The 20,983-nt window shown below is 45.9% G+C and overlaps 1 protein-coding gene across 4 annotated transcripts in view; it reads left to right on the plus strand.

Moving 5' to 3' along the window:
• LOC110535542 (partitioning defective 3 homolog) overlaps window positions 1-20,983 on the plus strand; it is a 542,091-nt gene that overhangs the window by 413,439 nt on the left and 107,669 nt on the right. For all 4 annotated transcript variants that reach the window (XM_036935238.1, XM_036935240.1, XM_036935237.1 and 1 more), the window contains one exon: window positions 6,883-7,179. In XM_036935238.1, the coding sequence (XP_036791133.1) occupies window positions 6,883-7,179 (297 nt within the window). The remainder of the gene's footprint in view (window positions 1-6,882; window positions 7,180-20,983) is intronic.

The following is a 20,983-nucleotide window of genomic DNA, read 5'->3' on the forward strand; positions in this document are numbered from 1 at the left end:
AAGAGAAGACGTAGAGAAGGTTAGCGTGGATTAATGTATTATCCTAGTTGTAGTCTGTGTACCCTCTTCTTCCCTGGTCTGGTCTGCTATGAGGAAACTATAAAACAGATGGCATGTGTTACATATCTAGGAGTCTGACCTTAATAACATTGTAAAAAAGTATGGTTTCGATTGCAGTGTTAAGAGACACTAGTAGACCAAGTTTATTCTGCAAAATAGCCTCCGTGTATTGTAGCCTTGCGTTTATATCCGAGTGCCTCAGATATGGTAGAAACACTGACGCTGAAATATCATCTACCAGGGTACAGAACCCAGCAGTGCAGTGATGAACCATTCTGAAGATGATAAAGAGTCATCATCAGCACCATTTGTTTTGCTATAATCTCACAAATGATATGCAACTGCCTGCCTGCCTGCCACCTGTGTTGCTGTTCAGCAGACTACTATTCCTCATCAAGCGCTTCATTAAGACCTAGCTGGAGAGGCCCTCTACAGCCACACACACACACACACACACACACGTACATACACACACATACACAAACACACACACACACATACACAAACACACCGCCCTCAGCACAACAGCCATTACAAGGCTTTATGCCTGTGGACAACCGCTGGCTTCTCTACCTGATTGCACCACACTGAGGGACTAGCATGATTCTCTTTGATTGGTACCATGCAGGTTGGATGGGGTAGGAATAGTGCAGAGAGTCCGTGTGTTTCAGGGGATCCGTTTGAGCAAGGTAAGGTACAGGATCACTCATCTTTATAATGAGGGGTTATTTGCGATACAAGGCGATTCCTAGATTGCTTGCTCAGGCCAATCCCTTTGAACACCCTGATTCTCTCTCTCAGTGCCTGGGGTTTAGTGTGGCCTGCCGTCAATCAAGCAGAGAGATTCCAAGAGGAGGATATGCATTATTCCCTTTCATGCCTCCTGGTGTGCTGAGATTGGGATTGTCTCATTGTTTTGTCAGTTTACCAGAGCATCTGTCTGAAGCCAGATCTAAACCCCCCACACAGTAGCAACCTGCTGGTGTCTGCTGCCTCTGTCTTAAACTGTATCCAACTGCAACCCTTCCTTCACCCCCCCCCCCCCCCCTCTTTGTCCCCCCCCTCTGTTTCTCAACCCCCCCTCTCTCTCTCTGTTTCTCCCCCCCTCTCTCTTTCTCCCCCCCCCCCCTCTGTTTCTCACCCCTATCTCTTTCTCCCCCCCTCTCTTCCCCCCCTCTCTCCCCCCCTCTGTTTCTCACCCCCCTCTCTCTCTCTTTCTCCCCCCCCTCTCTCTTCCCCCCCTTCTCTCTGTTTCTCCCCCCCTCTCTCTCTCTGTTTCTCCCCCCCTCACTCTGTTTCTCCCCCCTCTCTCTGCCCCCCCTTCTCTCTGTTTCTCCCCCCCTCTCTCCCTCTATTTCTCTCACTATTTCTCTCTCTCTCTGTGACTGTGGCGTGAGATTATGATGTCCCTTCTCTTATCTGGTTGGCTCCTCTGAGCTTCTAATCAGTGGCTCACACTCCTCCACTCCTCCATCCCTTCATCTCACACTGCTCCCAGACCGGAAGCCTTGTAGTGCCTGTTTGGCTGTTTCCACCACGCCTGCCTGTTTGTTTGGTTTCCTGCTGATGCCAGCCAACCAAAGACAAGGTATACTGCTCCGGTTATGTAGTTTAGTCAGTCAGCAGTTACAGTAGCATCACACGGCACAAGTGTGGTTGGTCGGGTTTCAAGGAACGAGGAGCTGCAAGATCAACTAGTCTTCCATTTCCTTATTTTAGAATGCAAATGGACCCTGTATTCATGTAATACTATAGACCTCAGCATCACATCAGTGTGGCTGGTTGGTTTTGAGGAATTAAGCCACCACAACGACAACAACGTTTCTATTCTAGAATTAGTACTGACACGTCAGTTGAGAGTACACAAAGTGTGCGACTTTCCTCCGTTCAATGAGATTAGAAATGAAACTTGTGTTAATGTCTTACTAATTACAGTGTCTGTAATTACGCAGCAGGTACTTCATAACTTGTTACTGCACTAAGTTAATGTGTGTTAGTCATTATCTCAGCTGATCCCTTCATAACAGTAATTGTTTTACCAAATAATTGGCTTCGTTATTGAATTTTTTTGTAAAGTGTTGCTGTCTGTCGTCATTAACATGTTGAGTTCGATGAGAGGTCAAAGGAACTGATTGCAGGCCTGATTATATTTGTAATTATTTGATACTCAATTAATTTGATAATTGATACTCTGCAGCAAGCTACATGTGATTATTACAGAATTGAATTGTGCCAAATTGTTTGCCTGATAAAATGATGTCAAATCAAGTGTCAACCAAAAAGTCTGTCCATCAGTCTTAATGGGAGCACAGTCCTTTGCACACAAGATTGTACTTTTGTAGGGGGGGGAGAGAAAGAATATATGCAAGATGTCTACAAGAGTTACTAAAGAAAGCAATGCATTCTGTTTCATCCCGCCTCTGCTACCAAGCATATTGATCAGCCAGACTCTCTCCAAGTGGAACTCTGGAAGTGCAGACTTGGTAATGAGCGTTTGAAAAAAGCAGCCGCCTCCTCCCTCGCTCCCGCCTCCCACCCCCCCATTGAAAGACATACGGAGGAGGGTGCATTGGCTTCATCTGTCCAGAATTACACAGACTTGTTTGATAAACACTCCGATTTATTCAGCGCACAGAAGAAGGACCTACTTGTCAGTAGTGCACCGCTCGCTCTGCAGCTTCAACTCTCTCCTAACTTTCTCTTTCAAAATGAAATAAACATGGCGGATTCTCCTCTCAACTTAATGCAGTGACTCACACTTCTGAGTTGTTTACCGTTGAGGGGAAACTTGTGGTTTTAATTGTGATGTGTGTGTGTGTGCTAGTTGTGTGATGCTAAAGAGCTCTCTTCTAACAGCAACAAAGACGACAAATGAAGAAGGAAGCCACTTACCTGAAATTGAGGAAAGAAACCTGGCAAACGTGTTTTAAGAGATTGTCAGTCAAAACCTCAATGATAAACTCCTGACTTGCCATAATCCCTTGCATTACAGTATCTAGAGCATCCTGGGCGAAGCGGAAATTCCATTTTCCATTTCCCTTGCATTGTTTCCCAAAACATCCCTTTGAGCCAGTTTGTCCTGTAAAACAGAGGAGAAATTAGTAAGGAAAATGTAAGGGGGAGTAGAGGTGAAGAGAAGACAGACTAGAGACTAAGGAGAGACAACAGAGGAAAGAAGAGAAAGGAGATAAGAGGAGAGAGAATAGAGAGGAGTGGAGAAATAGAGGAGGGAACATGTTAAGAAGAGAGGGGAGTAAAGAGACAGGAGAGGTGAGAGAGACCACAGTAGAGAGGAGAGACACTGCCTAGTTAATTAAGGGTAATGCAGTAATGGAGTGCTTAGTGTAGGCAGAGCTCTTCTTCATGTCAACACCACACTGGGTCATTAATTACGTAATGGAGTTAAGGCTGGGCAATGGGAGGGTAGGGGTGTGGTGGGGGGGCAGTTACCCTACTACACTGACCAAGCGAGCACATGGGGCCTACCCAGCACATGGCACAGGGGTTCAAATAGGGGGGAAATGTGCCATGGAACCCTGGTTGTGAGCTGGTCAGCGTGTGTGAGACATCACACCGGTTGAATATGGAGATGACTGTCATGTTACACTGGCATTGTAGGCAATCTGGCTGCTGTTGGTTGGCCCTCAGCTAGAGGTGCTGAGCCATCTGATCTGAGGGTGAAGGTCTTTCTCTCTCTGTCTCTGTCTCTGTATCTGTCTCTGTCTGTCTCTGTCTCTGTCCTCTCTCTCTCTCTCTCTCTGTCTCTGTCCTCTCTCTCTCTCTCTCTATCTCTCTCTCTCTCTCTCCTGCCTGTCTGGTCTGTCCTGTCTATTCGTCATGTCTGTCTGTCCTGTCAATCTGTCCTGTCTATCTGTCCTGCCTGCCTGTCTGTCATTGTCTGTCATTGTCTGTCTGTCTGTCATTATCTGTCTGTCCTGTCTATCTGTACTGTCTGTCTGTGCCATGCAGTCTAATGTCGCCAGTCTTGCCGCTCCACCCATTATCCCATTTGAACACTGATATTGTATTTTTATGAATTTGATTAGTCGGTGAAGAGCCTAAAGCCTTGAATTCCCACTGGGTTTTCGTAAAAACCTGTCATAACATCATTGTCTGGTCTTACTGGCAGGGGTGTGACATCAGTTTGGGCAGGTGCCGAGATGAGATGAGACTGCTGTGGCGGGAACTAATCTATATCACTCTGTTTCTGACACCCACAAGGTTGTGTGTGCTGTACAATAAGAGGCTGTCTCCCAAATGGCACCCTATTCCGTATGTAGTGCGCTACTTTTGGCCAGGACCCATAGGGAATAGGGTGTCATTTGGGACACAGAAGGGACTGCACTGAAGGGATGGGATTTATATAATAAATGTATATTATTTTGACAAATACAAATACACATCGTGGACAAGGCTGAGGAGTGTATAAATGACATGGAACGTCATGTGAGCACAATACCCTCAAAATGTAATCCTTCTGATCATTCTGAGATAATGGGATTTCCATGGCTAAAAATAAACGAGCCAATCCTTTTGGAATTAGGTTATTGTGGCATAGATAAATAGTCATTGTTTGGAATGTGATTACACTTATTATAATATACAATATACAGACCCATGAGAACTCACTGATTCCAGCCTTGTTACCACGGCAATGCTGTCAATCATCTGTGAAGGATAGCCGATGGGGTTCAGAGGTTAGCTATGACCTGAGGTAATGGGGGAAATATGGAATATCCCACAGACTGGGAGGTGAGATGACCCCCACTTAGAGCCTGGGAGAGTGTTGGAATAAATTGTGGTGTGTGTTGGTGGGTGGGGATGTGTGTGTGTTTACGTGCATGCGTGTTCGTACAGTACGTGCGTGTGCCTACTGTACGTGCGTGTGTGTTTGCATACTTGTACCTGCATGTTCTTACATGGGCGTGTGGGCGCGCGCGCGTGTGTGTGTGTGTGTGTGGGCGGGCGTGTGTGTGGGCGTGTGTGTGCGTGTGTGCGTGCGTGCATACCGGTACATAAGTATGTGCTGGTAGCACACAGCATCTGGATCTACTACCCAGGCTGGTGACTGCTGCAGTGCTGCCATGCAGGGACACCAGCAGGGGTTCATCCCTCTGTCTTCACCACTGCTCCTCTGTTACCCCTGTCCCTTTCCCACAGCTCCAGATCACCTTTCACCCCTCACTCCCCCCTGTACGCCTGGGTCTTGTTTTCCATGGAAGGAGAGGCAGGCATTCATAGTCCAGGTCAACTGTATGAGGCAGGAAAGGCCCTGAAAGGCCCTGTTGTGTGGAAGGAAAGAGGGAAGAGTTCCCAGGGAGCTGGGGCGGGGGAGGAAGAAGAGAACAGCGTCCGGGTGGAAGAGGAGTTGGAGGAGAGATCAGAGACGGCCTGTTTTCTCTCTGGTTAGAGGACCCAGGGGAGGGATCTATACACTCCTCAGGAAGATCCCCTTCCAACCATGGTCTGGATGGCCACTCCACGTCTGTGTCCCAAATAGTTCCATATTCCCTACACAGAGCGCTATGGGCCCTGGTCAAACGTAGTGGACTGCATAGGGAATATGGTGCCTATTGGGATGCCTCGCAGCACTCCACCGGCCACTCATCTGAATAACTCAGCATGCTGTCTGTCCTCCATTAGACTTATCTTCTCTTTTCTGGGGGAAAGAAAAACAGGTTAAGATGTTAGGAATAGCCCAATGAGATGGAGGAAGAGCCCTGCGATAGAGGTGGGAGGTAGATAGACTTAAGTAGGAATGTTGTTGTTGAATTTGAAAAGGCTGCAATGTGTAGTGTCTGCAGACACTATGAAACGAACAGAGTATCATGGGTTATATCCCAAATGGCACCCTAGCACCCTACATAGTGTATTACTGTCGGACAGGGCCCTTAGGGCTCTGGTCAAAAGTAGTTCACCATATAGGGAATGGGGTTCCATTTGGGACCTTTTAAGACTCAGCTTGAAGCTCCCTAACCTTTCCCGATTTCCCCCAGCCGATACCAGCCCCTTAAATGCCCCATTTCAAAAACCAACCCTCTTTTCAGGCATCCTTACAATGGCTTTCATGTGTTTTATTCCCTAAATAACAGTATGAAATATTGAGTTATAGCACTGCTGACCTTTTCCTCCCCCCCCTCTCTCTCTCTCTCTCTCTCTCTCGCTCTCTCGCTCTCCCCATCTCTCCCCATCTCTCTCTCTCTCCCCATCTCTCTCTCTCTCTCGCTCTCCCCATCTCTCTCTCTCTCTCTCTCTCTCTCTCTCTCTCCCCATCTCACTCGCTCTCCCCATCTCTCTCTCCCCCATCTTTCTCTCTCTCCCCCATCTCTCTCTCTCTCTCCCCATCTCTCTCTCTATCTCTCTCTCTCCCCCATCTCTCTCTCTCCCTCCCTGCCTCTCTCCATACCCCCTCCCTCCCTGTCTCTCTCCATCCCTCCTCCCTACCTCTCTCTCTCTCTCTCTCTCTCTCTCTCTCTCTCCCCATCTCTCTCTCGCTCTCCCCATATCTCTCTCCCTCTCTCTCTCCCCATGTCTCTCTCCCCCATCTTTCTCTCTCTCCCCCATCTCTCTCTCTCTCTCCCCCATATCTCTCTCTCTCTCTCTCCCCCATCTTTCTATCTCTCTCTCTCCCCCATCTCTCTCTCTCCCCATCTCTCTCTCTCTATCTCTCTCTCCCCCCCATCTCTCTCTCTCCCCATCTCTCTCTCTCTATCTCTCTCTCTCCCCCATCTCTCTCTCTCCCTCCCTGCCTCTCTCCATCCCCCCTCGCTCCCTGTCTCTCTCTGTCCCTTCTCCCTACCTCTCTCCGTCCCTCCTCTCCAGGATCCAGGCGAAGACGAGGGAGTTCCGTGAACGTCAAGCGTCGGTGGCAAGGGAGAGGGAGTACGCTGAGATCCTGGACATCAACCCCAACCTGAACTGCACCTTCAGCTCCAATGAGGACGAGGAACACCCCTACGCAGGCATCGGCTCCCTGGACGGGTCATCCGAAGACAGCAGACAGGAGCCCCACCAAGGGCCCCAGCCCCCCCAGGACAGCGGTCCAGACCAGCCTGACCTGGAAGCCCTCTATGCTCAGGTCAACAAGCCTCGCAACGGACACCCTCCCTCAGCTGACAGGTAGGGGGCACCGCTATCCAATACCTACACCAGCAACTCCAAAAACAGCCAGCAACTAACAGCATCATCAACAACAGCAACACCTCACCTCACCTCCATCTCCTACAACACCACCACCCACAACCAACAACACCATCAACAACAACACCACCACCACCTCCCAAAACCAACAACACCATCAACACCACCACCACCCAAAACCAACAACACCATCAACACCACCACCACCCAAAACCAACAATACCATCAACAACACCACCACCACCCAAAACCAACAACACCATCAACACCACCAACCCAAACCAACAACACCATCCACACCACCACCACCACCACCCAAAACCAACAACACCATCAACACCACAACCACCACCCAAAACCAACAATACCATCAACACCACAACCACCACCCAAAACCAACAACACCATCAACACCACAACCACCACCCAAAACCAACAACACCATCAACACCACAACCACCACCCAAAACCAACAACACCATCAACACCACAACCACCACCACCCAAAACCAACAACACTATCAACACCACCAACCCAAACCAACAACACCATCCACACCACCACCACCACCACCCAAAACCAACAACACCATCAACACCACAACCACCACCCAAAACCAACAACACCATCAACACCACAACCACCACCCAAAACCAACAACACCATCAACACCACAACCACCACCCAAAACCAACAACACCATCAACACCACAACCACCACCACCCCAAACCAACAACACCACAACCACCACCACCCAAAACCAACAACACCATCAACACCACAACCACCCATAACCAAAAACACTATCAACATCACCACCACCCAAAACCAAAAACACTATCAACACCACAACCACCACCACCCCAAACAAACCATCAACACCACAACCACCACCCAAAACCAACAACACCATCAACACCACAACCACCACCCAAAACCAACAACACCACAACCACCACCACCCCAAACCAACAACACCATCAACACCACCACCACCACCACCCAAAACCAACAACACCCTCAACACCACAACCACCACCACCCAAAACCAACAACACCATCAACACCACCACCCAAAACCAACAACACCATCAACACCACAACCACCACACCCAAAACCAACAACACCATCAACACCACCACCACCCATAACCAACAACACTATCAACATCACCACCACCCAAAACCAACAACACCATCAACAACACCACCACCACCCAAAACCGACAAAACCATAAAAAACAGCACCAACAAATAAACCCAACAACACCATCAAAAGCAACAGACCACCAGCGCCACCATCACCACCTGGCTCATCTACAATGCACACAGCCAGACACACACAACCACAGTCTTCCATTTAAACCTCATTTATAAAAGATGGGGTGTCTGTATTTCTTTCTCCTTTTCAAATTGTTTTATTTGTCACACATGTCACACATACTGTGCAAGAATACCTCAGGCAGGTTTTTACACTGTGTCCCCTAGGCACTGCGAGACCCAGGTAGACTGTGGCTTCTTACAGTGGGGGCAAATCCGTCAATAATTCTGTTCTCAGGGTGTGAAAAATGTAATATCAGAACAACGCTCACTTTTATTGTCCAGGGTCATGTCTAATCCTCCCCTGCTTCCACACACCTTGTCTGGTGGCGCTCTGCATCACTGTCAATGCGTGCGCACACACACACACACACACACACACAACACACACACACACCACTGTCAGTAAAGCTTCTCCGGCCAATAAGGGAGAAGGTCATCTATAAACCCAGGAGTCAACAGGAATATATGATGTGATAAAAGAATCCAGCTTGGTATTATTACATTGTTTAGCTATGTTAATTAGTGTGAGGAAGGCATTGGTATTCTGAAGAGCTATTTTGAAGATGCTGCTATGCTTCTATGTGCTTGGGCTTTTTGAGTTCGTTTTCTTTACTCTGGCTTTTGTTGGTAGTACATTGGTTTATTACAAATGAACCCTATTCCCTTCATAGTGCACTACTTTTGACCAGGGCCTATAAAGTTCAGGGAATAGCGTGTCATTTGGGACACAGACATTGTATTACTGACACATTGCCAGTGATCTGTTAAAAGCATCCAATGCTTGGAGTCTTTTTGTTTGGCAAAAATGCTGTGTTTTCAGTTCCCCACTAGCTGATGATGGGAACTGCTTTAGTTTCCCAAAACAAAAAAAGGAAGGAAGGCAAATATTTATCACAAACACAAGTTTCATAAATATGGTAAAAAGCATGTCATGTTGAGGGACCAAAGTTCTGCATGGAAATGCCTCAGTTGCATTTCTCACCGCTCTCTACAATCTGATATTTAAGACGTGCTCCGGTACTTTGGCGACTAAGAAAGTATTTTTTAACCTCCCGCTTTGGGCTGGATGTGTCAGTGTGTAGTTCATACATGAAGAATTACTGTCTCTCCTCAATTAGCCACGAAATCCTGAGTTGTTTATGCTGTGCCGCGCCATTTTGCATACATTTCTCCCCACGTGGACCATCTCCCTTACAATTCCAGTTCTAGACAATGCTTAGTTCAGCCCCTCACATTTGAGTGACAGCTTACGAGAGGCCTGCCCAGAGTTATCCAATGAGGCCCAACGGCTCAGTGGACACAGCAGAGAGAGGGCAATGACGTGGTACACATGCACCATATATACACAAGTATGTGGACTCCCCTTCAAATGAGTGGATTTGGCTATTTCAGCCACACCCGTTGCTGACAGATGTCTACAATCGAGCACACAGCCATGCAATCTCCATAGACAAACATTGACAGTAGAATGGCCTTACTGAAGAGCTCAGTGACTTTCAACGTGGCACCGTCATAGGATGTCATCTTTCCAACAAGTCAGTTCGTGAAATTTCTGCCCTGCTAGAGCTTCTTCCCAGGTCAGCTTTAAGGGCTGTTATTAAGTGGAAACATCTAGGAGCAACAATGGCTCAGCCTCAAAGTAGTAGGCCACACAAGCTCACAGGACAGGACCGCCGAGTGCTGAAGCGCGTAGCTCGTAAAAATAGTCTGTCCTCGGTTGCAACACTCACTACTGAGTTCCATTCTGCCTCTGGAAGCAACGTCAGCACAAGAACTGTTCGTTGGGAGCTACATGAAAAGGGTTACCATGGCCGAGCAGCCGCACACAAGCCTAAGATCACCATGCACAATGCCTCTCCACTGGAGTGGTGTGAAGCTCACCGCCATTGGACTCTGGAGCAGTGGAAACGCGTTCTCTCGAGTGATGAATCACGCTTCACCATCTGGCAGTGCAACAGACGAGTCTGGGTTTGGCGGATGACAGGAAAATGCTACCTGCCCCAATGCATAGTGCCCAACTGTAACGTTTGCTAAATGAGGAATAATGGTCTGGGGCTGTTTTTCATAGTTTGGGCCCCTTAGTTCCAGTGAAGGGAAATCTTAATGTTACAGCATACAATCACATTCTAGACGATTCTGTGCTTCCAACTTTGTGGCAACAGTTTGGGGAAGGCCCTTTCCTGTTTCAGCATGACAATGCCCCCGTGAGCAAAGCGAGGTCCATGCAGAAATGGTTTATCGAGATTGGTGTGGAAGAACTTGACTGGCCTGCACAGAGCCCTGACCTCAATCCCATCGAACACCTTTGGGATGAATTGGAACGCCGACTGCGTGCCAGGCCTAATCGCTCATCAGAGCTCAACCTCAGTAATGCTCTTGTGACTGAATGGAAGCAAGTCCCCGGAGCAATGTTCCAACATCTAGTGGAAAATCCTTCCCAGAATAGTGGTGTCCATGTACTTTTGGTCATGTAGTGTATCTGCACATGTGTGACGTGGACACGTAGACACACTTTTGGCTACTACTTTCTGAACTATGGAGGGAGATTGTTCCAGTAGGAATGTGTGTGCTTGTGTGTGAGCATGTGTGCGTGGGCTAGCGCGTCTGTGAATGTGTCTGTGTCGAGACTACCAATGAGAAATCATTCCCGACTGCCATACTATGACAGCCCAGTAGATATGACAAGGTTATCCAACCCTCTATTAACCTGCTAAATCCATGTTCCAATAGTTTCTGGGCTTAGGAAAGGCCATCAGTCCATATGTCTGATTTGAAGGTCAGTGTGGGTAGATAGTAGCATATGTTTCTTGAGGATATTGTTGTCTCATAGTGGCCAGTGAAACAGCACCAATCCTGACACTGACTATGACCGTATTGATAAGACGTATGGTTGGCGGGGAAAACAATTCTTAACATACTCAACAATACTACAACTCTTAGCATAAATCAAATATTTTTGGTCTTCGTGATACTTGTTTCTTGACGATGGCATTCAATGAATGGCGTTGGTTTTGATAATAAAATGACATTTTGAAACCAACTGTCATTGTTCTACTAAGAGTTTCTGAGTATCTTGTCATCCCCCTGTGATGTGTGATTACCAGACGGCTGGAGTAGCTCCTGGTGGCTTCATGGTGAATTCATTTTCCTCAGTGACACTTAGACCTATTTATAGAAATGTTTCAGCTTACTGAGAAAACAAGAGTTAGCGATGCACAAGCAGATGCACGATTACCCCTCTCTCTCTTTCTCTCTCTCTCTCTCCCTTTCTCTCTCTCTCTCTCTGTCCCTTTCTCTCTCTCCCTTTCTCTCACTCTCTCCCTTTCTCTCTCTCTCTCTCTCCCTTTCTCTTTCTCTCGCTCCCTTTCTCTTTCTCTCTCTCCCTTTCTCTCTCTTTCTCTCTCCCGTTCTCTCTCCCTTTCTCTCTCTCTCTGATTTTCTCCAGTATACTAGCTAAATGGCTGCTTGTCATTACTCAGACTTTGCCAAATCTTGATTTCGCTGTTTGGAAGTGCTGTGTGTGTGTGTGTGTGTGTGTGCGTGCGTGTGTGTGCGTGTGTGTGTGCGTGTGGTAGCGCTCCATGTTTCACAGGAACACTGTAATGTTTCTTCCCTCCGTACAAATTGGTGAGATGTCGCTTGCACAGTAGCATGAATACATTAGCCCTGGTAGAAGCTCGCCAGACGGTAGATCTCTCTGGAGTTGAGACTTTCTTTTAAAGTTGCCCTCTTATTTGGGGCCACTTGTTTCATAGGGTTATGTTTGATTCCAATAACAACATTCATATAGGCTTATTTTAGTACAGTGAGATTAAAGCTGAAACATAAGTAATTTTCGGTATGGAGACTGGGTGTCTGAGTCTAAAATATTCATAAGTCAAAATAGGTACCAGAATTCTGTCTGTAGCTGCTATCGTTGCATTGTTTGGATTTGATATTAAATATGCACCCTATGTTAGAGGTGCGTTTTTGGTTTTGCACCTCTGGCTGATTTGCATATCTCATGTATGCCAGCCTCAGTGGAATGCCTGTAATATTTGTCTGTGTGTCTGCGAGATGAATAATATGCATTCATTTTTACTTAGCTCAAAGGCTCAGCATTTATACGACTACAGCAAATACATTCACATTCAAGACTGGCATCATTTTCCTTGTCAAAACAAACATAAACAGTCATTTGCATTTTTAAATTAAAGTTAATGGAACTTTCATAGACTCAAATACAAAGAAGGAACACTGAAGAATTTCAAATTGCGTTTGACTGTTACTCAAATATAAAGTGGGCTAAGTGGCATTTTGAAGTACAGTTTTAAATACATTTTGAGGTGCTAATTTCCATAAAGGTTAGAAAAACATTCCTCTCTGCTGAAGTTTTAGTTTGCCTCACAGAATTCAACCAAAAGGAAAATATTGTCATCTTTGAAGAGGTGACAGGGAGAATGAACTTCCTGTTTGAAGGTCACATGTCAGGAAATGGATAAGGTTCGTCCAGGGAGAGGAACTGCTTCTGTGTTGTCAGTCACCAGAATGAATGACAAGGGCAACTAGGCATTTAACCCCGGTTTGGGTACAATTACACACGCTTCTGTTGGTGGCTTCTCACTGCGACAAACTTAAACCAAAGGGCCATGTTGCGACTTTAATGTCGAGGCAATAAATAAATCAAGTGCATGTATATTCAACATGAAATAAGGATATCACTGGATGTGCTGATGCACACGCATGCCAAGGTTATTTATCCAAATGCCTGCTCCTTCTTTGACCGACCAGCAGATTTTAGCCCATCGTGGATGGACTGAATACGAATTCACGCCTTTGCAATGACATGAATGAAAACACGCATGCGGCACACAGGATATAAGATGCCAAAAACGTATATAATATTGGTGCAGTCTTGGAAAGAGACCCTCTAAACCTGGAGAGACTGACATTAGGTTATATTCCTCTCCATATCTTATCAGTGCCATGTTAAGGCTATTCGTCTGATAATCATTTAGCATGCGGGAGACAGAGCGCAACTTCACAGTACCACTCACATTGAACTAGTTGTATTCTCCTGATTCACAGTTAGTAACACTACACTACAGCAGAGGTCACATGGTGATCACCAGATGTCTCCCCCACTAACAGTCTCTCAATAACTCAAATGTCTCAGCTGTTCAGTTGGACAGGCTTGTGGCTGGTCTCTGGAGCAGAGCAGACACACAGTAACAGTGGATTTGTCTGTGTGAACCACAACGCGGCATCGAAGGCCAGAGGCACCAGACCCATAAGGTCTCTACTTTTATTTTTTACATGGGCTGAGTGTGTGTGTGTGTGTGTGCTCTATAATAGACCCTGGCTTTAATAGTGCCCTAATGGGAAGGTCAGTGTAACGGTAAAGCCAGACTGAGTCAGACATGAGGTTTATAGACCCTGGAAGATACGGGGAGCCAAGCCGTGGCGCTTTGAATCCTGAATGTCACGCTGTATCACATTTTACTGTCACTTCAGGGGACGACAGTACAACGGAGCTCATTTGGCTGTTTATAACCGACCCATGTGTTATTGGGCCTGGCTAAATGAGAGGTGTTTTGACAACGCTGTCAGGCTCTGTAAAACTGAAGGGCACCAATTGGAAGTAGTTTTTTTTCTTACACAGTTCGGGTTTATTAGGCTGTGGTAATTATTGCCTTTTGTAAAAGCTGGACGATAGTCTTCTCAACTTTGGAAGTGTATTGCTAGAGTGATACCAGATTCGTCATGAGCTCTCTTTCACTTACCTGCGCAGAATATATATAGCTAGCTATATAAACAGTTTTTTGTGTGTTTTTTTTTTTTAGTTTGTGTGTATCTGGAGACATGACCTCTTTTTTTTAGACAGGCAGCTGACAAGTCAGCCCTAGCTCAATCCACCCACCAAGGACCCCTGGGTTTTTAGGTAGTTGGAGTTGCTTCTTTTCGAGCGACAACCTGACAGGTGCCAGGCTCCATGGGATTTAGGGAGAGAGGAGAGGAGCGTGAAACAAAGTGCCACCTTTTGACGCACTGATTTGATTGACTGCTACTCCCATTACGGGATACAGTCTCTAAGCCCCTTAAAGCCGGGGTGAGAGAGAGGCAGAGAGATGGAGAGACGGAGAGGAAGAGAGAGACGGGCTGGTCTGAAGTAAGACGTGGCGGGCTTTGTGGTAGAAAGCCCTTGAAGATGTCTGCAGCTCCAGAGGGACCTGCAAAACACAGAGAGAGAGCGAGAGAGAGAGAGAAAGAACCAGCCACAACCCATAGAGCATCACCTGTAGAGGCAGAAACACATACTGTACTGTGACGAGGTGTTTTTATCTGCTAATTTTCCTCTAAATCCACCATGCAGACCCAGACTTTGCATGGTGATATAAATTGGATTATGAAGTGGCTAATGCATTTTCTGCAGCTGATAAAAGGTCAAAGCTTTTCATCCGGTGGAGAAACTTTTTTTTAATTTTTCTGGGGGATTCTGGAGAGGGAGCGTTGTGGTTGTGAGGTGGGAGGGAGGGAAGTGAGGACGTTAAAACGTTAATCTCCTGTGAGAGACACTCTTCACACCTCAAACAGGGCTCTTTCACAGCTGCCCAGCCGTGTTAATGTCAGGCCCCCTGTAGAGTGGAGCTACCGGCTGGCTGCTAATGCAGGTCCCACCCCGGGGATCATCTTCCTCTTGTTCACCCACTTCTTCATCAGCTCACATGGACTCCTTCTCCGTCATCCTCGTTAATGCCAGGACCCCCTGCTCTGCAGAGCTACAGGCTAGCTGCTAATGTAGGTCTGACATCAGGGTCCCTCCTCCTCCTCCTCATCCAGTTCTTATCCCTCTTTTTCATCTTCATCATCAGCATTATTATTATTATTATTAAGATCAGCTCCTCACCATCACTCACCTAGATGGATTCTCCAGTGTAACCCAGGTTGAAACTGTAGGCATCAGTCTTATCTGTATCTGTCCACAAGTGTTGTAATGCCAGTTGGGGTGTTGAACGCTTGGCCCCATAAAGATGGCTGGTTCAGACACCTGCATACACCATACAGTACACATGTAATGTTAACAACTGCATCATAACCTAGCGTCCTTGCATGCGTGTTTTATGTCATTGAGTGTGTATATATAGGGTATAGTGCGGCAGGTAGCCTAGCGGTTAAAAGCATTGGGCCAGTCACCGAAAGGTCGCTGGTTTGAATCCCCGAGCCGACTAGGTGAATATTCTGTCGCCGTGCCCTTGAGCAAAGCACTTAACTCTAATTGCCCCTGTAAGTCGCTCTGGATACGAGCATCTACTAAATAACCAAAATGTAAAATGAACATGATTGTTTCAATGCTTCCTCGTTGTCTTATATGAATAATTAATAGTCATACTACAATTATAACATAATTTACTTAAGATAATCAAGTCCCTGTAATGTACATTGATTGCTTTGTTATTGGTTTTTGTATTGCCTGTTTGCTTGGCTCAATTAGCGCCAAATCAACAATCAATCTCAGGTGCATTTTAATGGTAAAATGTTAATTTAACATGCAATCAAAGCTGTTTTCTTATCACGTTGTGGATAGCATCCTGAGCGATTTTTGTATTAAAGAAGCCGTTCTTTTAATAATTCATATGGAAACAAATGAACATGCTGAGCTCAGTGCATCTGTTTAAAGGACATACGTGTTCAAAAAGTTATTTCATCGACCTCGAGGGAATAAACATTTGTGTGTGTGTGTGCGCGTGCCATGCAGTAATAGATACATTGCCTTAATGGTCTGCTCTTCTGCTATGTTAATTGCAGTTACACAGCAGCAACACAGTGTTATTTACTTGTATAATTCATGGTTGTCTGTTTGAAACGCATCTTGTTGTTCCAAGATGCTCTCAGTAAGTATTACATCCAGCTCCTTTAGCCTCCGTCCCAAATGGCACCCTATTCTATAGTGCACTACTTTTGACAAAGGCTCCTTGGGCTCTGGCTAAAAGTAGCGCACTGTGTAAGGAATAGGGTGTCATTTGGGATGCAGGCTTTCTCTCTCTTCCTTTCTACATCTCCCAAGTAATACAATAGGTAAAGTAAAGACGGCTTTATTGAATTTACCTGTAGGATCCCCCCCACCGTTTCAGCTGCGGCGTTCTGAAAGTATTTTCTTTGCCTCTGACATCTGGTAATGTTTGTCATTACTCTTGTGTGTGTGTGTCCCTGAGAGGCTGGGAAACGAGTGTCACAGAAAACGTCTGGAGCACCGTTTCTCTTCAATGGAAGGGATTTGGATCCTATTCAGAGGAAGGCATGTGATGTATAACATAGGAAGTATAGAGAGGTTGTCTTCCAGTTTGACTCATAGTAACCCGTGAGTCAATGTTGTTGGCAGAGAGAGTGAGTTTGGCTGTTACATATAAGATGTTATGGTCATGATGCTGAAAGGTGTTTTTCTCCCCATTTCAAGTACACAGTCCACACGCACGTGCACAAACAAATCATAGAAATAGACACGGGTACAGTACACACACATTATGCTATATACAGTAAGTGCATTTACCCACAAACCCCTCACACACACACTCACACACAGACATATATAGACCCATATGTGGTGTGCATGCACCCTATCCTCCCTCCCTCCTCTATCTGAATTCCAGCGATAGCACCTCGGCCTCTAATGTAGCAAATGTACATCAGCCTTATCGCCCGGCTTATGCACAGATAGCAACTTGTATCTTCGAGGCAAAGCAAGTGAATTATATTCTACGTCTGTTATCGCTCATTTCTTCCCCCTGCTTTGGAGAGGAGAGGGGGAGGGGAGGATAGAGGAGAGCAGAGGAGAGCAGGGGAGAAGAGAGGAGGGAGGGGAGAAGAGGAAGGGAGGGCAGAGGAGAGGAGAGCCCCTGTGGGATGCGTATGATGAGATGGAGAGCTGAAAGGCAGTTTATCCTTCCGTTTGTACCATTACATTAATTTAAGAAAGCAAACAGCCAGAATGAGAAGTCTCCCCATCTCCAGCTCCTACACTACAGTGTAGGTGTCCAAAATGGCACCCTGTTCCCTACAGTATATAGTGCACTACTTTTGACCAGAGCCCTATGGGTCCTGGTCAAAAGTAGTGCACTATAAAGGGAATAGTGTGCGATTTGGGACATAACATCTGTGTTTCACTGTTAAATGGATCAAGCTGATTTTAATGCATAGTACAGTATGTACACTGAATAAAAATATAAACACAACATGTAAATTGTTGCTTTCATGAGCTGAAATAAAAGATCCCTGAGATGTTCCACACACACAAAAAACGTATTTCTCTCCAATTTTGTGCACAAATTCGTTTACATCACTCCTAGTGAGCATTTTCCTCTGCCAAGATAATCCATCCACCTGACAGGTGTGGCTTGTTAAGAAGCTGAACAGCATGATCATTACACAGGTGCACCTTGTGCCGGGGACAATAAAAGGCCACTCTAAAAATGTACAGTTTTTTCACACAACACAATGACACACAGAATGTTCCAGTTCCCGCCAATTCCAGCAGCTTCGCACAACCATTTGAAGAGGAGTGGGACAACATTACACAGGCCACAATCAGCATCCTGATCAACTCTATGCGATGCAAATGATGGTCACACCAGATAATGTTTTTCTGATCCACACCCCTACTTTTTTTTAAGGTGTCTGTCACCAACAGATGCATATCTGTATTTCCAGTCATGTGAAATCCGTAGATTAGGGCCTAATGAATTTATTTCAATTGACTGTTTAAAATGTTTATATTTTTGTTCAGTATATTTTATCAGTGTCCTTCAAATAGGTGCCTTGCCTCAGAGATAGACTATACCACACATAATGAGTTTTCAGCAGTAACATGAAAGGAATGTTCTCATTTAGGAAGGAAAGAACGATGCCCCCTGGAAGATGAAGGGGATGGGTTGGAGGGAGGCAGGGGCCTAGTCGAGATGTGTGCACCCTGAGGGCAGTTCATTCTCAGCATTTAGCTGCAGTAAATAGAGAGTTAATCCCATGCAGCACATCTAAAGGCTTTGGCGAATCTCTGACATCGCTCAATATTGTGCACTGGTGAAGCAATGTATGCCTTAAGAATGTGTTTTCGAAGTCCTTATGTCGCTACCCGTCAAGTAAAGACACAAACATTTATTTTTGCTTCTTAATTCAGAATAGTCCATCAATGCAAAGCAAGAGCGGCGCTCAGTTTCCAAGGCTAGATTCATCTCTTGTACGTAAACATGACTGTACCGTAGATTGTTCATGACACATGAGTGGATGAGATAACCAGCAGCATTAGTTACTGGTTATTCGGACAAATCACAATTTCGCAGGTGTTAGCATCTTTTGAATACCGGAAGGGGAGGGTACATAGGGCCCATAGACTTGCAAAGAGAGCGGGTGGAGCTCTTCATTCCGCTTCCGATCCTCGTTCTATCTCTTCTCTTAACAGGTATGGACCCTAGAACTTAATCGAGCATCTGACCAATAATGCAAGACTTTAATTCTGGGTGAATCAAGATTAATGCTAGATTGCATAATTGACGGCACACGCTATAAACAAACAAACTACATTGTCATCCTAAATTGCACTTCATGAGAAGTGTTTTGATTGAACACTTTGACTTGGTTTCCGGGTCACGGGGAGGAGGAGGTTCTTCCTATTTTGTGACTAGTACTGTAGCTATGCTCTGCAGTATCTCTGTGAGCCTTTTAATATCTAGACACTTCTCCCATGATGGATAACCCAATTTCATAACCTAATCATGGGTCCCACTGCAAACATAGCATCCCCAGTTTCATTTTAGATATCCTCTACTCCGACACAGAGCAACCAAAAATAGACTGGGTGATAAATGTGATTGAAAAGCAGGTGATCGAGGAGGAGAGCGGGTGACAGAGGGCTCATCACACAGCACGTCAGCAAGCAGATGACTCCCTCGGATGACTCCCTCGGATGACTTCCTCAGATGACTTCCTCTCTCTTCTCTTTTTTTTCCCTTCCTATATCTTCTATATCATTCCATTTGTCTTTCCGATACTGTAGTTCCATCTCCCAACCAAAACAATAACAAACCTAATCCCCCACATATAGTATCTAATCCCCCACATACAGTATCTAATCCCCCACAGACAGTATCTAATGTACAATGCATTGAGAAAGTATTCAGATCTCCCTCCTCTGCCCGTCATCAATCTACACACAGTATCCAATAATGACAAAGCAAAAATAGGTTTTTACACATCTTTGCTAATTTATATATTTTTCAAACCTTGAAATATCATATTTACAAAAGTATTCAGACCCTTTACTCAGTATTTGTTGAAACACCTTTGGCAGAGATTACAGCCTGGAAGACCACGTGTATGGCATCATGTGGGTACGTGTATGGCATCTCGGGTATGACGCTGCAAGCTTGGCACACCTGTATTTGGGTACTTTCTCCCATTCTTCAGATCCTCTCAAGCTCTGTCAGGTTGGATAGGGAGTGTCGCTGCACAGCTATTTTCAAGTCTCTCCAGAGATGTTAGATCTGGCTGGCCACTCAAGGACATTCAGAGTCGTGTCCTGAAGCCACTCCTGTGTTGTCTTGGCTGTGTGCTTAGTGTCGTTGTCCTGTTGGAAGGTGAACCTTCACCCCAGTCTGAGGTCCTGAGCACTCTGGAGCAGGTTTTCATCAAGGATCTCTATGTACTTTGCTACGTTCATCTTCCCCTCGATCCTGACTAGTCTCCCAGTCCCTGCCACTGAAAAACATCCCCACAGCATGACGCTGCCACCACTATGCTTCACCGTAGGGATGGTGCCAGGTTTCCTTCAAGCATGATGCTTGGCATTCAGGCCAAAGAGTTCAATTTTGGTTTCCTCACACCATATAATTTTGTTTCTCATTGTCTGAGAGTCTTTAGGTGCCTTTTGGCAAACATTAAGCGGGCTGTCATGTGCCTTTCACTGAGGAGTGGCTTCCATCTGGCCACTCTACCATAAAGGTCTGATTGGTGGATTGCTGCAGAGATGGTTGCCCTTCTGGAAGGTTCTCCCATTTCATCAGAGGAACTCTGGAGCTCAGTCAGAGTGACCATTGGGTGTGACCGTCACTTCCCTGACCCCGATTGCTCAATTTTGGCCGGGCGGCCAGCTATAGGAAGCGTATTGGTGGTTCCAAACTTATTCCATTTAAGAATGATGGCGGCCACTGTGTTCTTGGGGACCTTCAATGCTGCAGACATTTTTTGGTACCCTTCCCTAGATCTGTGCCTCAACACAATCCTGCCTTGAAGCTCTACGGATAATTCCTTTGACCTCATGGCTTGGTTTTTTGCTCTGACATGCACTGGCAACTGTGGGACCTTATATAGACAGGTGTCTGCCTTTCCAAATCAAGGATGATCAATGGAAACAGGATGCACCTAAGCTCTATTTCGGGTCTCATATCAAAGAGTCTGAATACTTATGTAAATAAGGCATTTCTGTTTTG

The sequence above is a fragment of the Oncorhynchus mykiss genome, chromosome 11, assembly GCF_013265735.2.
Source record: "Oncorhynchus mykiss isolate Arlee chromosome 11, USDA_OmykA_1.1, whole genome shotgun sequence".
Lineage (NCBI taxonomy): Eukaryota > Metazoa > Chordata > Actinopteri > Salmoniformes > Salmonidae > Oncorhynchus > Oncorhynchus mykiss.